Source organism: Chiroxiphia lanceolata, chromosome 3 (assembly GCF_009829145.1).
Source record: "Chiroxiphia lanceolata isolate bChiLan1 chromosome 3, bChiLan1.pri, whole genome shotgun sequence".
Classification (NCBI taxonomy): Eukaryota; Metazoa; Chordata; class Aves; order Passeriformes; family Pipridae; genus Chiroxiphia; species Chiroxiphia lanceolata.
In genome coordinates, this window is record NC_045639.1 from 59,109,386 (window position 1) to 59,132,311 (window position 22,926).

The following is a 22,926-nucleotide window of genomic DNA, read 5'->3' on the forward strand; positions in this document are numbered from 1 at the left end:
CACTGTTGTCAGTCACTTCATACCCATATCTGTTGACATTAATTACAAATACTTCTTCTTTCACTGTACTATCTGTAACTACCCTAGGCTTTCTAGGGTGTAGAGTTGCTCCTCTCCATGTCAGCTGATAGCTACAGTTTCCCTTTGTAATAGGAGAGGACATTGGAAATGTTGTAGAGGAAGCAAAACTGATAAAATTCAGCTTATTATTATGTATTATTCTAGGAAGCTTTCAAGCCTGTAGTCATCAGACTTAGAAATCCAAGAAAATTAGATCCCTGCTACAAACAGTTCAGAGTCCCAAAACACTGTCATACCAGTGCAAACATAGGAGAAATATCAAAAACTGTAATATTCAAAGTTGTGCCAATAACCACCTGAAGGTGATCTTCATGGATGAGTGGAAGCCAAATGTGTTACAGGAGGGAGAAGGTCATGAGAAATATGATTCATTTAATTAACTTAGGAACAAGTTTGTAAAGGTCTTCTCAATGATGTCTTCTCATCCAGATGTTCAGTGTAGTCATACTCATACTTTGTAGGCAATTACTATATACGCTCTGTAGAAGTCACAGAAGCATCTTCTAGAAAGGAACAGTGGCTTTTGGTAACAAGAAAAGCACTAGAGGACAATATCAAGTGCAGAATTCGGCCTAGTAAAGTAAAAAGCAGCAGTTGGTATTTCCGCTGGGATTCCTGTACAGAACAATCAGGACTTATCAGGCTATCCAAAACACTGCACTTCTGTTTGTTTTTCCACCAAGAGTGTTTTCTGTTGAGTTCGTCCAGATTTTGAGAATCAGGCAGTCTGATCCAGTTCTGGGGAAGCTTAAAGATATGTGATTGCACTATGCTAGTCAAGAAATATAAAAACTACTGCAGACACAAAACAGAGTCTGAAAACAACGCAGAAGTTGCTGAAAATGGAATAATTTTTATGCCAGAACAATTATAATGTAATCAAAGTTTCATTATAAATGAACTGCAATTCCCACATTGCACATATGAAACAATTAGTGACTTTAATTGCCTTGCTATAAGTGAAGGTTTGCTATAGCTGAGTTTACTGTGAAAATAGAGTCAAGTAATTCAGGTCATAACATTACCTTAGTATTTTCAAATGGACTATACACAAATATTTTCTGATACAAGCATCTTCTGTCTTATAAACCACCACAAAAGCATAGTCTTCTGGAGATACAACTTATCCCCCTTTCCTCCCTGAGAATATGTTAATGTTCATGTGGACCCCACTGCTACTTAGCCCAGCCTTAAAAGCAAAGACTGGCTGGCAGACCTGGGGCTATATTGCAAAAATCCACCAGCATTGTCACCTCAGTTTGCCTTTTTGGAGGGATGGATGATGATTTAGTTTATCAGAATGTGTGTGTGTCAGTGTTACACTGCCTTGGAGAAATACCACTTGCAAACACTCCTACACAGTTCACATCTTGGTTCTGACCACAATGGAAGTGTGAGCTACAAGTTTGGGAGGAAAGCTACAGAGGGCTGGATGGGTCTTAGCTCTGTCTCCCCCTACGTAGCAGTCACTGTAACTTAACTGCCTGTGGTTTTGCAATTTTTAGATTTTATGAGCAGTATTAATAAGCTATTTATCCATGTCCCCCTCCCCAATCAACTGAAGGAGTAATCGTGACTCATCTGATACTTCTGAGAGAGCAGGTTTCTTGGGATATTTCTAAGGTGATTTGTCATATCAGAGTCTTTTCCTCATCTCTGTGCCATAGAGTCATAAGAAGCCCTTTTAGATGGACTATGTGCTATTGGTTACATGCTGTTGACTTCATACCACTGTGTACTTGTCTTGTTCTATATGGCTAAGGCAGAGTGAAACAAAGGATTTTAGGTTCCAAATCAAATGTAGTTATTACTTGACTGGGGCAGCTGGAAATTTTCCATTTTACTGGATTGCATTTTAAATAACAGAGGGAAATTGTTATAGTACAGGAGTGTAGAGGCACTGATGTAGAACGCACAGTGAAGAAGTCCAAGAAGGAGATGTATAGTGGTACTCCCCAAGGACCAGCTGGCTAGGGAAAGGGAGCAACAGAAGCTATCCTGGGTTTCATTAGGGCAATCCAGTACAGTTTTGTGCCTAATGGCTGTATGAAAGAAAAGCAACAGAAATGAACCAACACCCTAGGAGATGAGCGATGATAATATTAGCTGATCTGCAGACAAAAAGAAAAATCCCTCCAAAAGTGAAGGACAATGAGAACTCACACCTAACTACTGTGACAACCAGTAGATTTAATTTTTTTTGTTTGCCTAGAGGGATGGTTGCTGTAATTCATTTCTCCACCTGCTAGTCAGAGCGCGCAGATTTCCACAGCATGAGACCTCCAGCATGCGTGCTGAGCCTGATGAGGAAAAGGAACAGTACCTCCACCTTGACAGCATAGCAAATGTCCTAGAGAAGTGTGTGTCCAGATGTGGGGTTTTTCATTTTACAAAAATGCTGCTATTTGAATGAGCCTGCAATAGAAAGCTTGGACTACCAAATCCATGCAAATGATCTTGTCCTCCACAAAGCTTGCTATTTTCGATATCATCTAAAACCAGTAATGATTCCATATTTGAGCTGTCAGTGGGTGGAGAATCGAGACCAGAAGCCTTTTGTGGGTAACGAGGTATTATTAATGATTTTCAGTCCTAGATTTCAGTCCAGGGCAGCTGCTAACCCACTCCAAAACCCACCATGGATTTGTTTAAATCTGTTCCAGCTTGTATCTTTACCAATTTCTGTCTGCTCAGGAGCTGTATGGTTCATAAATCCTCATCCCTGCAAATGTTATCCCTGTTACAGTCCTATCCTGGTGGATAGCAAGGGAAGAAAGTATGAGTGAAATACGGTAATGATAAGACCTTTATTCAGTTTTAATGCTTTTTTTTTATTTGTCATCGACAAAGGTGTTTTGTAGGGGCTTAACTTTCCTGCAGGCTTCCTTTTACCTGACAAGCTCTATCTATTGGCCCAGATCACACATCCAGCAGCAGCTTGCTAGCAGCTGGGAAAATCCCACTGATGTTGGGCTGTGGCATAGGAGTGCTGTGTGGAGGCCAGTACCAGCAGTGGCTGGAGTGCTGTGGGTGAAGCAGGAGAACTGCAGGCAGAGCAGACACAGAGAGCTCATTCAGCCCTGGCACTGACTCTGACAGGCTCTGCCGTGAAGGCACCGATGGATTGAAGGGAGATTTTGCTTTGTGAATGGATTCAAGGAATGAAAAAAAAAGCCAGGGAAAATTATTGACTTGGTAAGGTTTCCATAAAGTTCAATTTTCCCCTAATGTTTTTGGCTCCCTATCTCTAAAAACCTTACAGATCAATCAAGATACAGTTAGGAAATCTAATTTAGTGTCTACAGTAATAATGATGGACTTCCGCTATCCTGTTTTTTTTTCTTTTCTAGATTGGACTTCTCTGGGAAAAACAGAGTCCTGGCACAAACAAAGCATCTCTGTCTATTCCAGTGAAGTTATGCTTCCTTTAGAACGGATCTCCTCTTTCTGTCTCTTTTGTGAATGTCAGTTTTAATTTCATTTCATGGTTTCACGTATCATTTTATTTTCATCCCTCCTCTAAGTAATACTCGAGGAAATGAGATGCCTGAAATAATCAAACAGCAAAAGTCAAGTATGCAAAAATTAAAACCAGCTACCCACTTATGCGCTGTAGCTAAACCAACTGATCTTGGTCATGGAAATTTTCACGGTTTGAATTCTGCTCAGGTCAGCAAAAAGCAAAGCTCATTATTTTTTGGTGATTGTTTTGTGACCTATAGGATAGATGAATGTTTTTCTTCCTGTGGAATAGGTTTTATATCCCCAGCTCTCTGTTGGCTAGAAATGGGAACAACATACAGCTGCATAGAAGGGGATTCAGCTCACCTATGAAATATAGGACAATTGCTTCCAGGCCTGGAAGGATTTCAGACTATCAGACCTTCAAATTGCTCCGAGATTGGGTATGAATAAAACTGTTGCAAGCTATTTTAAGAAGTTTGAAGTGCTAGAGAGCAGCTAGATCTCCTTTTTTTATTCAGCCAGCACAGGCTGTGAAAGGCCAGCATGGTCAACTGGGTCAGTAAAGGAAAGGCTGAAGTGCTTTGGCAGGGGGCCACCCAGTGCCTCTGGCTATGCCATATTTCTGGCAGCACTCTTCAGAAGGATTCTTCATCCTCCATCACTTGCAGTTGAGGAAATCTCCCTAACCCTCTTCCTTCTGACCTTTCTACAATACTGTGGGTGTTACGCTACTGCAGAAAGTACCATAAATTCCTAGGATCCTAACCTGTTTTAATTTTTCCCTAAAAAAAAATATGCTAGGTTTGAGTAAGCTTCCAAGGTGCTAAAATGCTTTTCTTTCTTCACAACAGCTTTATTATGTTAGTCTTAATCACTAGGCATTATACTGCCAGCTTTAATTTCTGGTATGTGATTGTGATGATTGTATGTTGAGGGCTGTTACTGGTGTCACTCACTGCCCCATTCCTCACAGTGACTGGGAGAGCAAGGAGCAAGCCTAGATGAAGAACTACAGGAAAATCTGGCTTTCAAGCTGCACCATGTAGTCCATGTGGTCTTGAGTGGCATATGGTCAGGGAACAGGGGTGGCAAATACAGGTAGAACTGGGGGACAAGGTATAGGCTGCCAAGGCCAGTAGTTAGAGGAGCAACCACAAAAGTGTCAAGAACTACTCTAAGGCAGAGCTAAAATGAAAGCCATATGGACATTAACTGGTCTTATTTCTGGAGGAGAGCATAATGACTGGAAGAGTCAAATGTTCATTCTTCTCTCTTCACTTATCATTTTTACTTTCTGAACTCTTCTTAGGGTACTTTTTTAAATGAGCTGTGCTTGTTATTCATCCATTGGATACCAGGATAAAATATCAGTCATAGTTGCTGGAAGCTATCCACCTTTCCCTGCCCACAAAGGAAGGGAGGGGAGGCAACACTCACAGACTGATTAGCTGTGTGAGTTAAATACTACTTACCTTAACATACTATAGTGTCCTAGAAATGATCTGTAACATGGTTTTGGACCATGCTATAGATGCTTTGAAAGCACAGCGAAGGGAACCACATAAAGGATTTGTGTACTAAAACTGAGAATTCATACTGAACACTCTTCTTAGGCAGCAGCAGGAAGATTTAGTCTGTTAAGGCTGTAGCTGATTAAACTCGGGCAATCACCAACCTATGAATATCAACAAGGGGGAAGATGCTGGATTCTGCACCTGGGATGGGGCAACTTGGTTGTACATACAGACTGGAAAGTGGTGCCATGGAAAGGGACCTGGGGGGTGCTGGTCCGTGGCAAGTTAGAATAGAGTCAGCAGGTGCCCTGTCGCCATGATGCCACCATGTCCTAGAGGGCATCAGGCAAAGCTCACCAGTCCGGTTGAGGGAGGTGATTTTCCCGCTCTGCTCTGCATTGGTTGCGTCCTCACCTTGAATATTGTTGCAGTTTGGGCACCTCAATTAGAAAGATATTAAGTTTGTTAGAGAGTGTCCAAAGGAGGGCAATGAAGATGGTGAAGGGCCTTTGAGGGGAAGCTGTATGAGGACAACTGAGATCACTCGGTCTGTTCAGCCTGGAGAAGGGAGAATGAGGGGAGACGCATTGCAGTTACAGCTTCCTCATGAGGGGAAGAGGAGGGCAGGCAACTGATCTCTTCTCTGTGGTGACCAGTGACGGATCCAAGACTGAATGTTGTGTCAGGGGAATTTAGGTTGGATATTAGAAAGAGGTTCTTCATTCAGAGGGCGGTTTGGGCACTGGAACAGGCTCCCCAGGGAAGTGGTCACAGCACCAGCCTGGCAAGTTCAAGAAGCATTTGGATATACTTTCAGGCACATGATGTGACGTCTTGGTGATGGTCCTGTGCAGTGCTAGTGGTTGGACTTGATGATTCCTGTGGGTCCTGTCCACTCATCATATTCTGTATTCCGTGATTCTTGAAACTCATCAATGTAATCTACTTGTTCCCTGATATACCCTGGACTGATTTACTATCAGTTATCTGTTACATACCTCGTAAGCATGTAAAAGCAAGGCCAATTATTGAGATGCTGTGTTCATAAAAGGCACAACAGAAGAAGAATTCTGGCCCATGCTTAGTACCCTCTGCCACTATGTCAGTCTCAGTTATATTACCCCTTCAGAAAGATTCAATTAAAAAAACTTCCATGCCCACCTATGGGACTAGCCTCACAGTAGTCCAATGCTACATGTGTTTTGACAGTCTCCAAAATTATGCAGTCAGAATATCTGTGTATTTCTTTTCTGACTGCCCTTACAAAAAACTTATTTTATCATTGGGTGAGTATGACGACAATTTAATGGAACTGCTAAAGGTCATTAAAGCATGAATTACCTTAGGACTTGTTTAAAGTGTTTGATATATCTGGCAGACCACCAAGCTGATGAAAGCCCTTGATGTTTCATGACAATCACAGTAAAGCACTGCTGAGGGGTGGTTGGCTTGGCTCAAGTTCTTATTTTCCTACTCAAGTTTCATGCCTTTTGATTGAAGTTAAATGTAGTTTTTATGCTTATTTCAGTTTAATATGAAGCCATGTTTTGGCATCATATAAAGTGGAACACTTTTTCTTAGAAAAATATTTCTGATTTAAATCTTTGAGTACTTGGTATAAAAACAAGTGTTTGGTGATCCTCTTTTGTTCCTCTTATGATTTTTGATCTCCTGTGCTAGATATAGCTCTGCAAGCATTGAGTAACACCCTGATATCTATATTAAAAAAAAAATTGTTTGTCAAAATAAAATCCTTTGAGGCCACAGACCCGCAGATTTCAGCTGAATAGAATTCTCATCAAAATAGGATATCCTGGAGAGGCCAAGGAAATCTCTGTGCGAATCAGTGAGTAGTGTCCTAGCTCATTCCCCTTATAGAAATGCACTGGCCTCAAGAAAACAACTTCTACAGTACTTCAAAACTATCAGGCTACTTTAAAAGTAGTAGGATTTTTTTCTCTCTAATAGAAATATGCTTAAGTGCATAGTTTGTTCGATGAAAAAGAGGCTAACACACAAATAAAATAAATATAAAAAATGTCTGGAGGTCCAGTCCCTGGCACTAGGACTCATGAGATACATTCACAGGGGAAGTAGCCACCCCCAGCAACACTCTGGGTGCCACATTAAGGAGGCTAGAAGGAGAATGGTGTTTCAGTCAGCAGTCTGGAAATTTTATAGTGGAGGTAGAGGCAACACAAATGCTTTTGTGAAAGAGAAGACAGTGCTGAGCCCCTCAGGAGAAATATCGAGGCTGAGAGACAGATCAAAGCTGTGGCTGAACAGATCAAAAGATCTCAAAAATAAATTTATGTGCACAGCAAGCTGCCTGGTTTTGCCTGAGTGAAAGTTCTTTTTTGCAGTAGTTTCTTGCATGTCACATTAGCCAATAACACGTGCTGCTCAGAATAGAGTACTGAGAGATGCCATCAGTAAAATTGGGTACTTGCCTTATGTACATCTCTATGTATAAGCCACCAGAATATAGCTGACAGCTTTAAAGCACAGGAGAGGATTAACAAGAGACCAAGGAGTCCGAGGGACAGGCTGCAAGATGGAGGAGGATGTGTCGCTTCAGGGAGGCCTGGCTGAGGCGTGTTGAGAATTCCATATTTTCTGAAAATCCCCTCAACATCCATCTAGCTAGGCACGTCTAAATCGCTGAGTCAGTTTTCAAAAGACTGGCCTGATTGCTCCCTTGGTGAAATCCATTCTAGCCCAGTGACAGAGGAGCAGAGTGGAAAATTCCCTGTCTCGCTTGCTCCAGTGACAATTAGTTATATAAAGTGAAACAATTCTGATGAGATATGGCTTTTCAGCCCACTGCTTCTGACAGTCCTGAAGAACACTCAAACTAAAAATTATGTCTTTTGTGCTGCTTTGGGCCACTTGAACTGTAGCTTCAGAAGAAGCATTCACATTTCTGACCTGGGATGGTGCTGTACCTTCCCGCGCAGTTTGTGACCCAGAATATTCATAATGGGGCCCAAGAAATAGTTCTTAGAGTATTATTGTGGCCACAGAGATTGATGCAATTAAAAACAAGGGGGAAATGCAGGAAAAGGACAGGAAAGACCAGAGAAGAGAATGGGAAAGGACAGAGAGGGGAAGTGGAATGGATAGAGAGGAGAACGTTTGGGAATGTTTGTGAGGGGTTTGGGAAGGGTTTAGGAAGATTTGGGTAGGAAGGTTGAGAAGGGAAGGTTTGGGAAGATTTGGGAAGGTAAGGTTTGGGAAGAAGATTTGGGAAGGGAAGGTTTGGGAAGAGAAGGTTTGGGAAGCTTTGGGAAGGGAAGAGAAAAGGGAGAAAAGGAAAAGGGGGAAGGGAAGGGGCGAAGAGGTTTTAAAATGAATGACATGGCACTTAGTAAGAGAATTGACATCCTTAAGAAATGCCAATTCTGTATGAGTACAGACAAATAAAATTGTTACAAACTGTTATTGATGGCTAAAGGTAGAAAGTGGAGAAATACATGTTTCTCACTTGTGAAAAGGTCACAGTCTACAAGCTCCTGCCTACACACTCTTCAACATGGGGTCTCAGTGAAGTGCATGGGTCAGAAGACTAGTGAGGTTCTCTGGGGAAGAGCCACAGTACTAGATGTAAGTTCATGGTTTCACCTCTACACGCAATAAGAAGAAACCTACTCTGGGACAGGATATGCAGTGTAGATGCTCTTATTTTTCAAAGATCTTCAGAAAGGAGATAAAAGGACAGGGAACAGTGACAGGATATCTTTAAGGGCTAGTGAAAAATGGCTTGCCACTGAAAATGTGAAATGCTCAGTCTATTTACCTACACCATAGAGATGCTTAAGAAATAACTGGTTTACATTAGACCAGTATCCTCAAGTTACTTTATACTACAAGGCTGATCACCTTCACAGAGAAAGGCTGGACAAGAAGCTATGGCTAGAATCAGAAGCCAGATCAATATTAGAAATTAAGTCTTTTCTTGAAACTAAGGTTTATTAACCTTAGAACATAGGCTGAGAGGAAGTGATGAAGACTTTATTTTATTTTTATTTTCCAGATCTTGATGGAAACTATAGCTTTAATTAAAAGATACTTTACAGTTTAATTAACGCATTTATTGTATTCACTGGACTTGGTGAAAAGTAATTCAACTGAGGTTAATAGAAAGGAAGTTAAACAAGGTGTCCTTTCAGGATCTTTCAGTCCTATTTTTCTGAAATGAAATAACCCTTCTGGTTTTAAAAGCTATATATCTATGTTTCTATGGAAATACCTGAAACAAATTAGTCTGTGTCTGCTTGCCTCACATTTATCTGACCACATGTAGTAAATGTACTTTATTAGAAACTGTGGGTTTCCTTTAACCTCATTGAACTTCATAGCTGTCTACAGCATGTCCTGTCACATAACCCAGTGTTCATTGATCATCAGATGGGTTTTTTACGAAGTACCACTGTTTAAATCATTTCAAGGAGAGCAACATAAGAAAACATTTTTCAGTTGACCGTATTCTCGCCTCTTTTACTCAGAGACTGTCCACATATAAAATGACAGCTACCCCTGTCACTTCCAAAGGAAAGACATCGCCTTTCAGCACTTCTTTCTTCGAGCCTTCCTACTATCCTTGTATGGTTTATTTGTGTCTGGCTGCTCTGCCTGTGCATCTCTCCCTCTCTCTATCCCTCACCACCCTCCCTCCCTCTCTCTCTCTCTGTCTCTGTCTCTGTCCCTGTCTCTCTCTCCACTGTCTCTGTCTCTGTCTCTCTCTCTCTCTCTCTTTCTCTCTTTCTCCTCTGCTGTTGCTGAACTGCAGCTCCCGCTGGAATTTGCACAATCAAAAGCGGCTCTCATCTCAAACAGCAGTGAGTCACACCACCTGAAGAAGAAGAATAGCAAATTGAGCACAGTAGCCTGTCTGCTTACACAGTGTGTGTTACCAGTAGCACCCACAGGATGTGATGAACCTGGGTTAATGTGAGACCCAAGTAGCTTGAGATCTGCTGCCTGTGATCTGAAAGCTGTCAAAGGATTTTACAGGAGTGAGTGTGTTTGTGGGATGCTTTAGAAGCTAATAACAAGCAGCATCTGAAAGCTGGAAAAGGCTGCTGCTTGCTGCTGCTGCTGCAGTAGCTGGTGCAGCAGGATGAATGTGTAAAGGACAGCTGCCCGAGCTGTGCCGGTGAGTCTCCGTCCTGCTCTGTCTTCATTAACTGAAAGGATAGAGAAGAAAACAGATGCACTAAGCAAGTGCCACACTGGCACACTGGATCTATCACTGTGTACCCTTCCCTGTGGAAAATGGTCAACAAAGACATGAATGGATTTCCAGTCAAGAAGTGCTCAGCTTTTCAGTTTTTTAAAAAGAGGGTAAGATTTTCCTTTATTTTTTTTATTGTTGGCTGCATTTGTTACTTTGCTAGAGCAAAGAGAAAGTCATAGAAGAAGGAAGGTGTTTTATACTGGTGTCCTACTGTAATGCATAGGCAGTTCTACTGAACACCAAGGGCAATAGCACCATAGGTGAAGGGGAGCTGGGGAGGGGGGACAAGGATGGGAGACTGAAAGGCATTACGTCAGCAGTCTTTGCTGTGGAATGTATATCTCTATCACAGCTGACCACAGGGCTTGACGCAATACAGCCCGCTATACAGACTGGGGTAATACAGTCCAAAGCAGAGTGCAGGGTTGTTTGCAGCTTGTCTTTTGACTCCCTCCGACACATCCACCTAGGGTTATGGCTCCCTCCACACCTTGTATTCATTTCCCTGAAGTGCGACATTACCCACCTCCATTCATCATCTCACTGAATAGGAAAAAAAGAGAACAAAGCAGCATTTGTGAGCTCAGCAAATACTTCACAGCTTGTAATTTGCCAGTGATCACAATTAATGCAGGAGAAAAGAATAAGACTGAGGTACACCTGGATTTGGTTTTTCTTTTATATTTTTTTACTTAGATAGGATTTAGAAAATACTGTCTGTGTATTTTGTTTGCAAGGAAATGCAAGTGTACCTCGTTACCTCATCACTTTAGTGAAGTCCTTTCCGTTTCCTTGACTCTTTTACAGTGACAGTACTGCACACTCTTTATTTAACTTGAGCAACAAAGTAATTTCCATGTGACAGCAGGACAGGTATTCTCAGTAAGTCTGGATAGACACACATAGGAGAAGTAAAGCATCAGAAAGAGATCGTTAGAAGGGACTACCCTAGGAAAGGATTTCCTGAATGATTAAAACGACAACCCTCTCTTTAAACAGACTGGAGTAGGAGCAGATAAACTGCTCCATTCACTCATTAGTTCATTCATTCATTCATCCCCATTCATTCTCTCTCTTCCTTATGCCAAGAATATGGTCAGTCCATTTAACCCTTCAGGCAAAGGAGTTACACCAGTAACTAATTTGAAAGCCAGGGTCAAATCCTTTTGGGCACCGGTGCCACATTTAAGGGCAGATGTGGAAAATACTAGCAGGGTCAATCATAGGAAAAAAGTGCATTGTCAGCCAATGTTTGTTGCTTCCAAGGCAGTTTTTAGAAGCCTCAGATAACCCAAACACCATCTAAATTCAGACTATAAAATAGTTCTTATCTCAAGCTTCTTCTCATTTAAGAACATTACTATTGGCATATGTATATCTGATACTCAGCTCACCAGAAAGGTTTGTCTGCTTCTTTTAAAGTGTCTTGAACGTTTTAATAGAAATGTATTCTTAAAGAGGAAAGCAACTGGCTTGCAGTCCCTGTATGAGGTTAATTATTGGCAGTTGTCTTCTATTCTGCTTAGAGCTGACAAGTTATCACTGGAAACTATCTGATTTGTTCTAGAAAAAGGGAAGTTTGTGGTTTGTCTTTTTTTCAGAGCTACACTGATAATCAGTGAATTTTCAATTCACAGAGATTTTTGTAGTCATAATTTAAGAAACTGGCATACTAATACAGTCCTGGACAGTGGATCAGGACAAATAGCTGTCTTTAGTTTCTGAGGGTTTTCATTTTTCAGATGTTGCCTCTTTGCTATTGTGATGAAGATAGATGAAATCAGTAAAACCAATTTAGATACACAAAGAAGGAAACTCTCTCCCTCTACATCTCTATCCGTAGATATATGTGTTCATTGATGTTTCTCTTACCCCTATTACCTTCCTCACAGAAAATCCTCTGCATTTGTTGGAGTGGTGATGTGCTGCATGTAACTACTGGGAGAATGGGGAGAGATGGTTAAAGAGTTAATTTGGTTCCCTACCAATGATCCGGACACTCTGGCTGAACAACCACCAAAATCTCATGTGTACAGAAGCATAGTTGCTGAGTTTCTTGATCTGAGTGTAGTGTGTAGTAGAATTGTTTGACAGCTTGCATCACCACAGCACCATAACCAGCAACTACTGCATGCACCCTACGGCCACAGTGAGAGGCAGCTCTTGCACTGTGGAGCCTAGTAGAGCTGGGTGCAGGGTGAGGTATTGCTATCCCCTCTTTACTGATAGGTGAGTGAAACCCAGAGAAGGAAATTTGTTGTCTGGGTACAGCATAGTCTTCTTCCAGATCACCAGCAGGGTCTGTGATGAAACTAGGGATGGGACTTCAATCTCTCCATTTTAAAATCATTTTGTCTGTCTCTGTAAAATCTCACACTTCCAGTAGAGATGCTTTCCAAATCTAATTCTAGAAAATTAATGTAGATTAGAATGCCCCAAATTTCAGGAAATTTTTTCAACTCTGTTAGTTTTTTTTTGGAAGAAAGTGCCAGACATATCTTCATTGTTTTCATTTTCCATTGAGCCTCATGTTTTCATTAAATCGCAATCCTCTTTGTTGCTGTGTCCAAGAGTGCAGAAAGGACTGGCAGAGCTCTGTGGATTTAGAGTAGGCTGAAAGTGCATTCAAACATTGACTTGAATTTGAGGACCAGATTTTTTTTAAGCCTGGCTTATTCTCTGATGATAAAGTACTGACCCTCTGGGATGCTGTCTGCTATGTCAGATGATTCACGGTATGGGCTAATCATGTCCAGAGGTCAGAGAACAGGAAGGAAAGGCTGAATTTAAAAGGCAGCACACTTAATTAAAATAAAAGGGGAAATAGAAACAATTTGTTTTGCAGAATACCTGTAGCAATCAATTCTGGTAGGGTTGGAACAACCGAATGGGGACTTCATCCACTTAAAACAGGTGCAGTTTGAAAGAAACCAAAGGATTTACAATACCTGTCTTTTTTGTTGCAAAAGGTGTAACAACTAATTGCACCTAGGATCAGCAGGCTACTTTAATAGTTAAGTTGTTTTTTTTTTAATTAATGATGATACAAATCTAAAAAGAGCAGGGGAGAGAAGAAGGGTCATATATAGGCACAAGGGGCGAATCTGAAATTAATCCAATGAAGATAAATTATAAACACCATTGTTCACATAGTATTGGGTCATGGCATAAAAGAATTACCTTCTGATAAGGCTGGGAAATGAAAAGACATTGTCATCTCATAGCATGTAATTACCTTAATATTTTTTGCCATCCTTTTCCCTGTCCACTGACATTGCATACTGGATGCCAGCATAAAAGTCAATTAACTTGCTTTGGCCATAAAACAGCTGGGAATCTCTCTTTTTCATATGCTTGCAGCATTCTGACTTTCCCAAATTTCAATAAAAAGGGTTTGTTAATTGGCAGAAGGCACATCACTCCATTCTGAGGGGCTCACAAATCTCACCCTTAAAAGTTGTACTGGTCCCTACCAATTCAAAAGATTACTGAATGTGGTAAACCTCCAAATATGCTATTGCTGTTAAGTCAATGGGATATCCCAGGGCAGAGGGACCTTTCATTTCATCTACTGCCATCCCTTCAGTTGTTTTTTGTGGTGTTTGCACTGCCTCATCTGTCACATTGGCCTACCTTATAAAGATTTTTGGATAATATTTTGCAATATATATTGAAATATATATATGTATAAATAACATACAATGCCATATAACACAAGACAAACCAATATGGTTACAGCAGGATAAATGATATGAATTATGAACTGTCTCTGTCACTTAAACAGTGATTAATGATATGGTAGCCTCAGTGAACATGGAAATTCATTATCCTCTTAAGTCTGAACTGAGACAAATACAAATTATTCAGAATGTGAAGAAAATAATGACTGATAAATGGAAAAGAAATAGCTGTCTTCCATAAAAGGAAAAAAGAAAGAAACAGGGCATGACTTAGAGTGGAAGTTTATTGCAGGGATTAAGGATTTGCTAGTCTGAAACCTGATAAGGGAAAGAATATCCATAATCCTTTTTCACTGAGAAAATTTACATTAATTAGCAATTTAGGTCAAGCTAAAGTGAATGCACAAGAAAGAAGAGAAAACAGCTATCTTCGTTTCTACGCAGTTTTTCCAAATATGTATGTTGTGGAATCCATGCCCTTCTCCTTTCTAGGTTGATATTTTATGGCACTACACACCAGCAGCTTTCTCCATATCCAAGCTGAAGAGACTAATTCATAAACATCATCAAGCATGAAGATGACAGCTCAGCCTGCATTAGAGCTCAAGGCAATACATGGCTGAGGAGACTGCAGAATCACCTGAATACCATTTTTAGGACTACAGTAATTTAATGATAAAGAAAGTCCTTGAATTCAGTACTTCCAGATGACTTCCTACAGATTATGTTCCCTCTGGTAGATTGTGCTGTGGGGGGAGTGCTCTCTGTTCTGTCACTTGTACAGGTCTAGAAGTTCATTTCAGGACTGGAGTTATCTTTTATTTAGGGTAATTGGGAGCTTACCTATAAGAAAATAAGTAAGAGATGAACCTGACTCTATCTTAGGAAAATGCCAGCTTTATATGAGTGAATGGTTATACTGCTACTTTTCTTAGCTGCTTGGGCCAATCTCACGAAAGTACATAAATTTTATAGTTGATTTCCAGGGACAAGGATGCTGGCTGACTGCAAGCAAGACAGTTTTGCTTCAGTAGAGACTTGTTTCCCATCCCACTTGTTCTTCGTAGAGAGATGCTGAGCTTCCATGGCTCTTCTTAACATCAGCCAAAACTGTAAGCACTCAGCCTTACCCTGCGCAATCCCAAACGCCTTTATCAGTCTGTAACTTGAGCATTTCAGACCACAACTGCCATAGGGCTTTACGTTAACTAAGATGAAGGTGGCCTTTTATCTCCATCAGGCTTCAAATATGTTACAGACACTCATTGAGCTGACCAACAATTTTCTTTTCTTCTGTCTATCAATCACTTTCTGAAAAAGCCTAATAACACATGAGACAAAATATGAGAACTGATGAGAAACCATGTAAGGCCCCAGTACTGGTTTTCCATAAGGAACTTTGTTTTCTTCTGTCTTCCCATTAAACCAAGGTATGCTTTGGGTTGGGATCACTGCTAATATTTTGCTTTTCAGCTAGCATACAGGAAAAGACTCATGAGGCAAAACTGGCAATGTCTAGACAAGAAGGTATCTGTGAGCCTCTTGTTCAAACCTAAAATATGAAAACTTAAAACTTAAGTATAAAAGCTTGGAATAAAATGAAAAAAAAGGAAAAAGGAATAGGGAAGGATAGTGGAATGACAGCAGAATGAGACAAAAGGAAAGAAAGAAAAAGGGACTAGAGAAAGGAAACTTCTTATTCCTTTCTCCCTTCCCTAACCTCTTCCTTTCTCTTTCACAAAAATGTAAGACTAGAAACGATGTCCATACTCTTTAAGCTTGATATCCTTTCCTAAACACATCTCATAATTTCTACCACAGATTTGTCAAGCTGATGCTTGAAATTGCCCCGTTCTCTTCCACTTTTGGAAAAATCATTATGCTTGAAAATTTAGAAATCTTCCTCTTATTTTCAGTCTAGTTTTACACATGACCAATTTATTCTCATTTGCTCTTTTACCAACACAAAGCAACAACTTATATAGTTCTTGCCTTTTCCTCATATGTACAACCACCGGTGTTTTTATAGAAAGCAGCCATTTATTCTTTCATTTATATTTGGCTAGGCTAAATAAGCCAACTTCTTTTAGACTCTTCCTTTAGGATAGACTTTCCATTCGCCATTCAATCTGGAAGACAAAGGCAGCTGTCATATTTGCTGGCCTAGAGATATCTTTGGTGTTACCAAAGCATCTGTATACTCCTCTTTCACAATTCTTTCTCATGGAGTCCGCTACACCACTCTAACCTCCATCCCACTCTTTTCTTCCTACTCTCGTCCTCTTTGCTAAACAAATCTACGCATCACTGACAAATTTTCTGAGCACAAACCTAGGTTCTGCATCAAACCTATTTCTCTTGTCAATATACTTTAGCTAGTTCCTTTGTCTCGTAATTATTTTACTAAGACTACACTTATAGTCCATTTTAACCTATTATTTCCCCTGTATTATCACTGTGTTACTGAATTACCAAAGACCATATGTATTAGGTTATCCACAGTTGCCTCATCAAAGGAAGACATCAGGCAATTTTGGTATACCGGTAAGTGCTTATTGCCTGTTATCTCATTTTCTACTGAACCCTTTAAAATTTTCTTCAGATATGGTAAGTTTTGTTTCTGTTTACATAGTCCCATAAGGCTTTTTCCTTCTGTGTTGTACATCAGTGTTGTCCTAGAAAATTCAGACTACATAATTCATCTTAAGATTTACTTTTTATCTCATCTCACTCTTTCTGAGAAATAGATTTCTTTATTTTTTTTAATTTCAGATTCTGACAGGATTTTTTCAGTCACACTCACAGCTATTCTATCACTTTCAGGTCCTCATTATCCAGCATCACTAAAATCAAATAGCAATGGGGAGAGGTTCCTTTGAGAGCCTGCTCTGGCTCATTCCTTTTAAGATCAGATTAGATACTGCCTGAGCCTGAATAGTGTTTTGGTCTCCCTTCATTATGTGCCTTCAGAGCTGAGCATGGCTTCTGTTTAGGGAAGGGCCACCTGTGAGATCTCCGAGTCTTCCGCCAAGTGCATGTTAACAGTGTTTTAAATGCCACAGAGTCTGTAGTCAAATTCTTAGAGCAATCCTACCCCAGACACAATGTTGTCACTGCTCTCATAACTCAGCTCAGCAGCTGTGGTATCATTTGCCCGCAGTCTAAACATCCAAATTATCTGAAAAAAGTTGTGATGCAAGAAAATGACAGCAAGAAGAACAGCACAAAGGGATTTAGACACCCTTGGCTCTGCGGTAAGATGTGATGCTAACTGAGATACTGAGAAAGCAGACAGCTGTGTCTGCTGAAAAATCAATGTGATTCCTCTGCCAAATGGGAATAGTGATAAATATGATCTGCAGAGGCTGGGAAGGACTAGAGTTCGGAGCAACTCAGTGTATATGTTACCCTGTCTACTAATTAAAGACATGGTTTTGATGAGGGTTACAAGCTCAGGGGAAGTTGAGAGTTGTGTCCATGGAGAAAGGAGTCAAAGAATTGAAAGCAAGGGGAAAGCTTATATCCTTCTGAAAAACTGGCTGATGTAAAGAAGGACAAAATGGAAGGACAGGAACCATGTCTGCCAGAAAACATGTAAATGGAGATGCTAAAGCAATGGGAAACCAAGAAAGAGCTAAAACCATAAAACAGACTTGCAAATTCAGATCAATAAGAGAGAAGTGGGTTTTTTTCCTAAATAGCATGTTATCACAAAATAATTGTTAGTGATTGTTATTTACAACAGCTGCTTTTAAAGCAAGAAAATTAAATGTAGAGAGTAGGAAAACAATTAATAACTCTGAAGGCAATAATTTTAATGTTTATTGAAGACTCTGCACTGAGAGATTTCCAAGTCAGCTCATAAGCAATTAACCAAGACTCAAAATATCTTTATGAGGTAGAATAATCACGCCCATTTCAGATAAATGGACAAGGAGAAAATAGGTTACTTAGTCAGTTAGACAAGTTCATATAAAGACAGAAGTTGCTCTTTTTTTCCTGACCCTGACTATAACTTTCCATCACTAAAATAAAGATTTCCTTTTCTTGAAACAGCAGCAGCAAACATCTGCTAGCTTTGCTGTGGCTGAAAGTTGTACAGGAGTTTTAAGTAGCTTAACAACACTGGCACAATTTTTATTTTTTTTTCAAACAGTCAGAAGTGTTTGATATAGTCTTGCTGACATGGCATTGGCATCTGAAGATGCTAGATATTGGGTTAAACTTGAAAAGCTCTTATTTCTAATCTACTCATATCATTGAGAAATTACTAAAGAGAAAAGCATGACAAATTGAGATTCTGCCTGCCTACAAAGTCAAGAGTGCCAAGGGCATATTTGTATCATAAGTGTCTTCCAGTATGACCATGCCTGTTCCTATACCGTGGCACATCAGTACATGCCTGAAGAGGTAAGAGCCTGAGACTGTGTTCTGTAACACACTGCTTATGTCACTGCCTTTATGTGTCCCACAAGCAATCCCCCAATAAGCCAATTTCTACATAACATCAAGAGCACAGATGGTGGGCTGTGTACGGGGAAGGGGCTACCCCTTTTTGCCATAGGTATGGTCAGAAATTGGTTTGGTGTGCACCACCACCAACAGTAAACTATTTTATGTCTCAACTTCAGTGAAGGAAGAGCTGTGTCTGCAGTCAGATGCTGCACTGCAGTAGCAAGGGGTCACTTTTTCAGATGCAAACAACCTACTTGCTTATGCTTTTCAGAGCTACATATATTTATTTGTACACTGTACATGCAGTGGAGGTTGTCTTCTGTAAAGATCCAGAGGACTACGAGGGGTAAAAATCCCAGTCAGTTTGGTAGTACACATCAGGACTTTCCTCAAAACACTCGAAGTTTACCCTAAAAGAAGGAAGGGGAATCCTGCATCCACTGCCCCACTGCCAGCTGACTACACATGTGATATGGGGATGGAACCTGCCAGTTTCACATTCTGGAAAGGTTCCACTCTCACCTACCCAAGGCAGCGCTCTTCCAGCATCCCAGTGGGCTGAGACCTTTTCAAGGGGCATTTTTAAGGAGCTAGCTTGCACTAATACTGGGTGCTAAAGGATTACACAGGAAAACAAACTTCTCATTGCAACTCAGACTCCTGTATAACATTTGACCCTGGGAATCCACTTCAACTGTCCTAACAGGCATCATTTGGCCTGTCTAGATTGCAAGCTCTTTGGGGTAGAGAAAAAGAGACTGACACCACCCAAATAATTCAGTTTCAAATCTTAGCTGAGGCTTCATGGATACAAATTAGAAAATGAAAATAACTGGTTATTGTTGCCATCAAAATTATTTTTATATGACTGATTAGAAGAGAGTTGGGGTCTTTTGCAATTACGGATGGGAAAGATACCTTTTATTTTATTTTGTGCTCTGTATTTTTTATTAGATATTTGTCTTGCTTGAGTCAGCTTCTATGTATGCTTTCTACCGGGGCAGTTAAAAGTCTTCAAGTGTACAGCAGAATTAAGTAATAGAGGCCATTAAGCCAAATGTTCAAACTGTAGGTCAGCAATAAAATTTCTAGATGTATTGCAAAAAACTTGACCCAAGAATAGGTCCATAAAATGGTTTGAAATCCTTTCCATGTTAATTAATTTAGTGACAAAATATATAGTTATTTCAGTATCTTTTTTTTTTCCTAAAAGATCCATGCATTTATCAAATGAAAAACTGTTAAACTTTAACATCTTAACTGTAGGTAGGTTGGAAGTTGAATAATGATAATTTATTTCTTGCTTTAAAATTAATGACATTTTGAAGCACATTATCATTGTTTGACACACTCCGATTCATGCAAAACTTTGGATCCCTCATTCCTGAAAGGTCAACTTAAAGGAAGGTTCCTTTTAATAACAGCCACTGTAACATCAACTTTGCTGGTTAGAGTGTTGGATTAAGGGTCTATGCTATGGGAATAAAGTCACTGTGGAAATCCTCTATGTAAAACTGTTATGTAAAGAATAGCTATAAGAAAAGGCATGTGCATGTGAAGAGAAGATAATGGAAAGTAATGCTGGAGGACAGTCTGTGATATACAAACCAAAGCCATCTTTAGCTCAATAGATTGACTTTTCTCTTATGCCAACAGACTGGAGGTGTGATAAAAACCATATCTGCTCTGTCCCCAGGTTCTGTGCTCAGTTTGCATCCTGGATCCATGTTGTCAGGTCTTCTGCTCTGTGGACACCTTGCCCCTTTGTACAGTGATATCACTGACTTCAGTCTGATTTCTTGGTCATCTCAAAAGCCAGTAGACAAAGCTAATAATAACCAAGACTTTTTATTTAGGACTACTAGTCAGGGATGGTCTTGAATTCTCAAAACCCAGATGAACATAAATGCTGCTCAATGCTTAGCAGCTCTCTAGATGGGCATCCTAAAGATGCAGCCTTCAACCAGAGCTGTTCATTGATTGCCTGGTTCACCAGATCTGACATGGAGTTAACTGTGCGCCTTTCCACATAGAATCAGGCATGGTGGGCATGTGGTTGGCCCAGTATAGTCCATACTGCTTTAAAGGCTGGGCATTTTCAGACAACCAAACAGTGCCAGTATCCCCATTGCCTCTAAAAGCAGTGCTTTTTGCTCCATCCGCATCTCACATTTCCACAGTCACTTCTTTGTCAAGTTCTGTATTCTTGTTCTGGTACATTCTTACTGACTCTGCTTCAAATGAAATAACCACATTCCTCAAAAAAAAATGGATTTTGCAGAACGTATCTCTGTGTGCTAGGGCAGAAAAGGCCCTCCTGCTGTTCTGCCATTAGGGCAATACAGGGATGTCTCCTCTGCCTATTATAGCTTCAACCAAATCCTTGGATGCACTGAGGTAATGTCAGGTGTAGTATCTCTGGTCATCACTTGCCTAAATGTGAATAGAGAATGTGAAGTACCTGCTCCTCCATCCAGCCTTGGGCAAGAGTTGTCTCCACTTTAGAATAATCATGCAATGAAAGTGGATCTTGTGAATGTGCCAGTTTTTTTAAAACCTTATTATAAATCTTCATGCACTGACCTACAGTTCAGTTAAAATATATGAGAAGATCTGAAACAGGTCTGCTAGATTTGGTGTAGACCCATCTTTTGGGTCCCATCAAGGCAACAGACTAGCATTGTCAGTGCTGTTCTACTAAAGTTCCTCAATTAGTCTTGAAGATTTTTTCCTGCACTTCCCAAAATATTTCCAGACAAAAAGCCCCTTCACTGATTTTTCCAGATGATCCCAAGATCTAGACCTAAACATATGTATATATGCATACTAACATACAGCATACATACATACATATGTGTATATGTAAATGGGCATATGTTGTTTTCTCGTCACTTGTCTTCCCATCCCATGAAACAGGGTGAATTCTGATGTCGCAGCATAGGCATTTCTATACCAGCTCTCTATTTCCATTTGAACAAGCCAGTATTCCCACACGAGATGCTGTGGCCAGACAAGTTTTTTGCTACATCATTGCCTGACTAGAAGAAAAAGGCTTGAATGTGCCTTTCTCTAAATCCTTTTTTTCTTTTTATGGTTGTTTTAGGTATAATATTTCATGCAGTATGTCAGACAAAATCATTTCTTAGCTCAAGGCCTCTAACACCACCAAGAACCTCGTAGAGGTGGAGAGGCAAGAAGCAACATAGTCATCAGGAGGAAATTTAGAGTCTCTCCGTTCGTCATTCTGGCCCTGACACTTCTCTTTTAGCTCCTGCATTTCAGTTTGACAATGTCTCCCTAGTGCATAATGTGAGGAGTTACAATGCACTTGGAGGAGACAGGAGATCTGTTTTTGATAAGGAGATTATAAGATTTCATTCACCTTGTCAGAAGCCCTCATTAGTGCCTACTCCCTCCTAAGCCTGTAGTGTACATGCATACACCTTCCACCAGCCCCCTGTGAGAGGAATGAGTCTCATTTCAGATTCAAAACTTTCTTTATTTTTTATGACTCTTCTTCTGTGCTACACTTCTGAGAACAGTGCTGAGGGAGCAAAGGTGACTGCTCTGGGATATCTTGCCTGGACTAAATAAATTATTTCCTTCTCTATTTAAGATTAATTAAGAAATGCTGAAGGGAAAAGAGGTCAGAGCTATTCTGAGATTGTTCATTCCATCTCCTAGTTATTCGGTATATACTAAGCCTGAAAGAGCTGCAATTAGATATGAGAAAAGCCTGATGAGGTTCTCTTTTTGTGTAGTTCCAAGCACACTGGCAGTTCTCCAGAAGTGAATTGTCTTCTTTTCATCAAATTTCTTCTGTTAATTTTACTTCTCCCTTTTTTCTCTCCAAGGCCTAACCAATCTTTCCTAATGTAGTAGCTTGTGCATTGAAGAGAGCCATACAGATATAAAAGGAGAAGTTGCTGCTTCTCCATTGCAAGCTGCTAGAGTCCAGCCTATCACTGTGCTTTATGAAGCTTTTGGAGGAAATTGTGTGAGCCTTGGAAAACCCCAGCAGCTTCTGCACCCAAATGGTAACCACATTGGTTTTCTCCAGTGTAGGTATGCCACATAAAAATGAGTCCCCTCGCCCTAGCAGGCAAATCGAAGGCAGGTGTGCCTTATGGCCAGGTTCTCTGCATTGCCAGTGAGAGCAGTGAGTCACAGGGACAACAAGGAGCTGAGAGTTTGGTGTATTTGCTGCTTTTTCAAATGTTGTCTTTAGCAAAGAAGTTACTGGCCAAGTCCACAATGCCAGGCTGTAGTCTGATTTCCCTTATTTCATGGTCATATTACTAGAAAAACTATTCAGTCCATTTAAAAACCTGGGTAACTTGTCTGTCTCAGGCATTTCCTCTTTCTGCCTCCCTTCATCAGCTTCTGTTTGCTTTAAGCAAAATGATACCTCTTTCTTTATTTCACTATTTCACTTACTCTTTGACACAGTAATTTATCCTAGTGACTAGGAGTCCTGTAAAAGGATTTACACACC

The 22,926-nt window shown here is 40.3% G+C and overlaps 1 protein-coding gene and 1 long non-coding RNA gene across 2 annotated transcripts in view; one reads left to right on the plus strand and one right to left on the minus strand.

The window, feature by feature from the left end:
- Positions 1 to 485: 485 nt before the first annotated feature.
- Positions 486 to 22,926, minus strand: part of LOC116784296 — a 35,885-nt gene continuing 13,444 nt past the window's right edge. Inside the window, exon 3 of the long non-coding RNA XR_004356017.1 lies at positions 486 to 584. This is a non-coding gene — a long non-coding RNA (uncharacterized LOC116784296). The remainder of the gene's footprint in view (positions 585 to 22,926) is intronic.
- SGK1 (serum/glucocorticoid regulated kinase 1) overlaps positions 10,291 to 22,926 on the plus strand; it is a 67,872-nt gene continuing 55,236 nt past the window's right edge. The window contains exon 1 of the mRNA XM_032682758.1: positions 10,291 to 10,403. Coding sequence (XP_032538649.1) covers positions 10,335 to 10,403 — 69 coding nt within the window. The 5' untranslated portion in view covers positions 10,291 to 10,334. The remainder of the gene's footprint in view (positions 10,404 to 22,926) is intronic.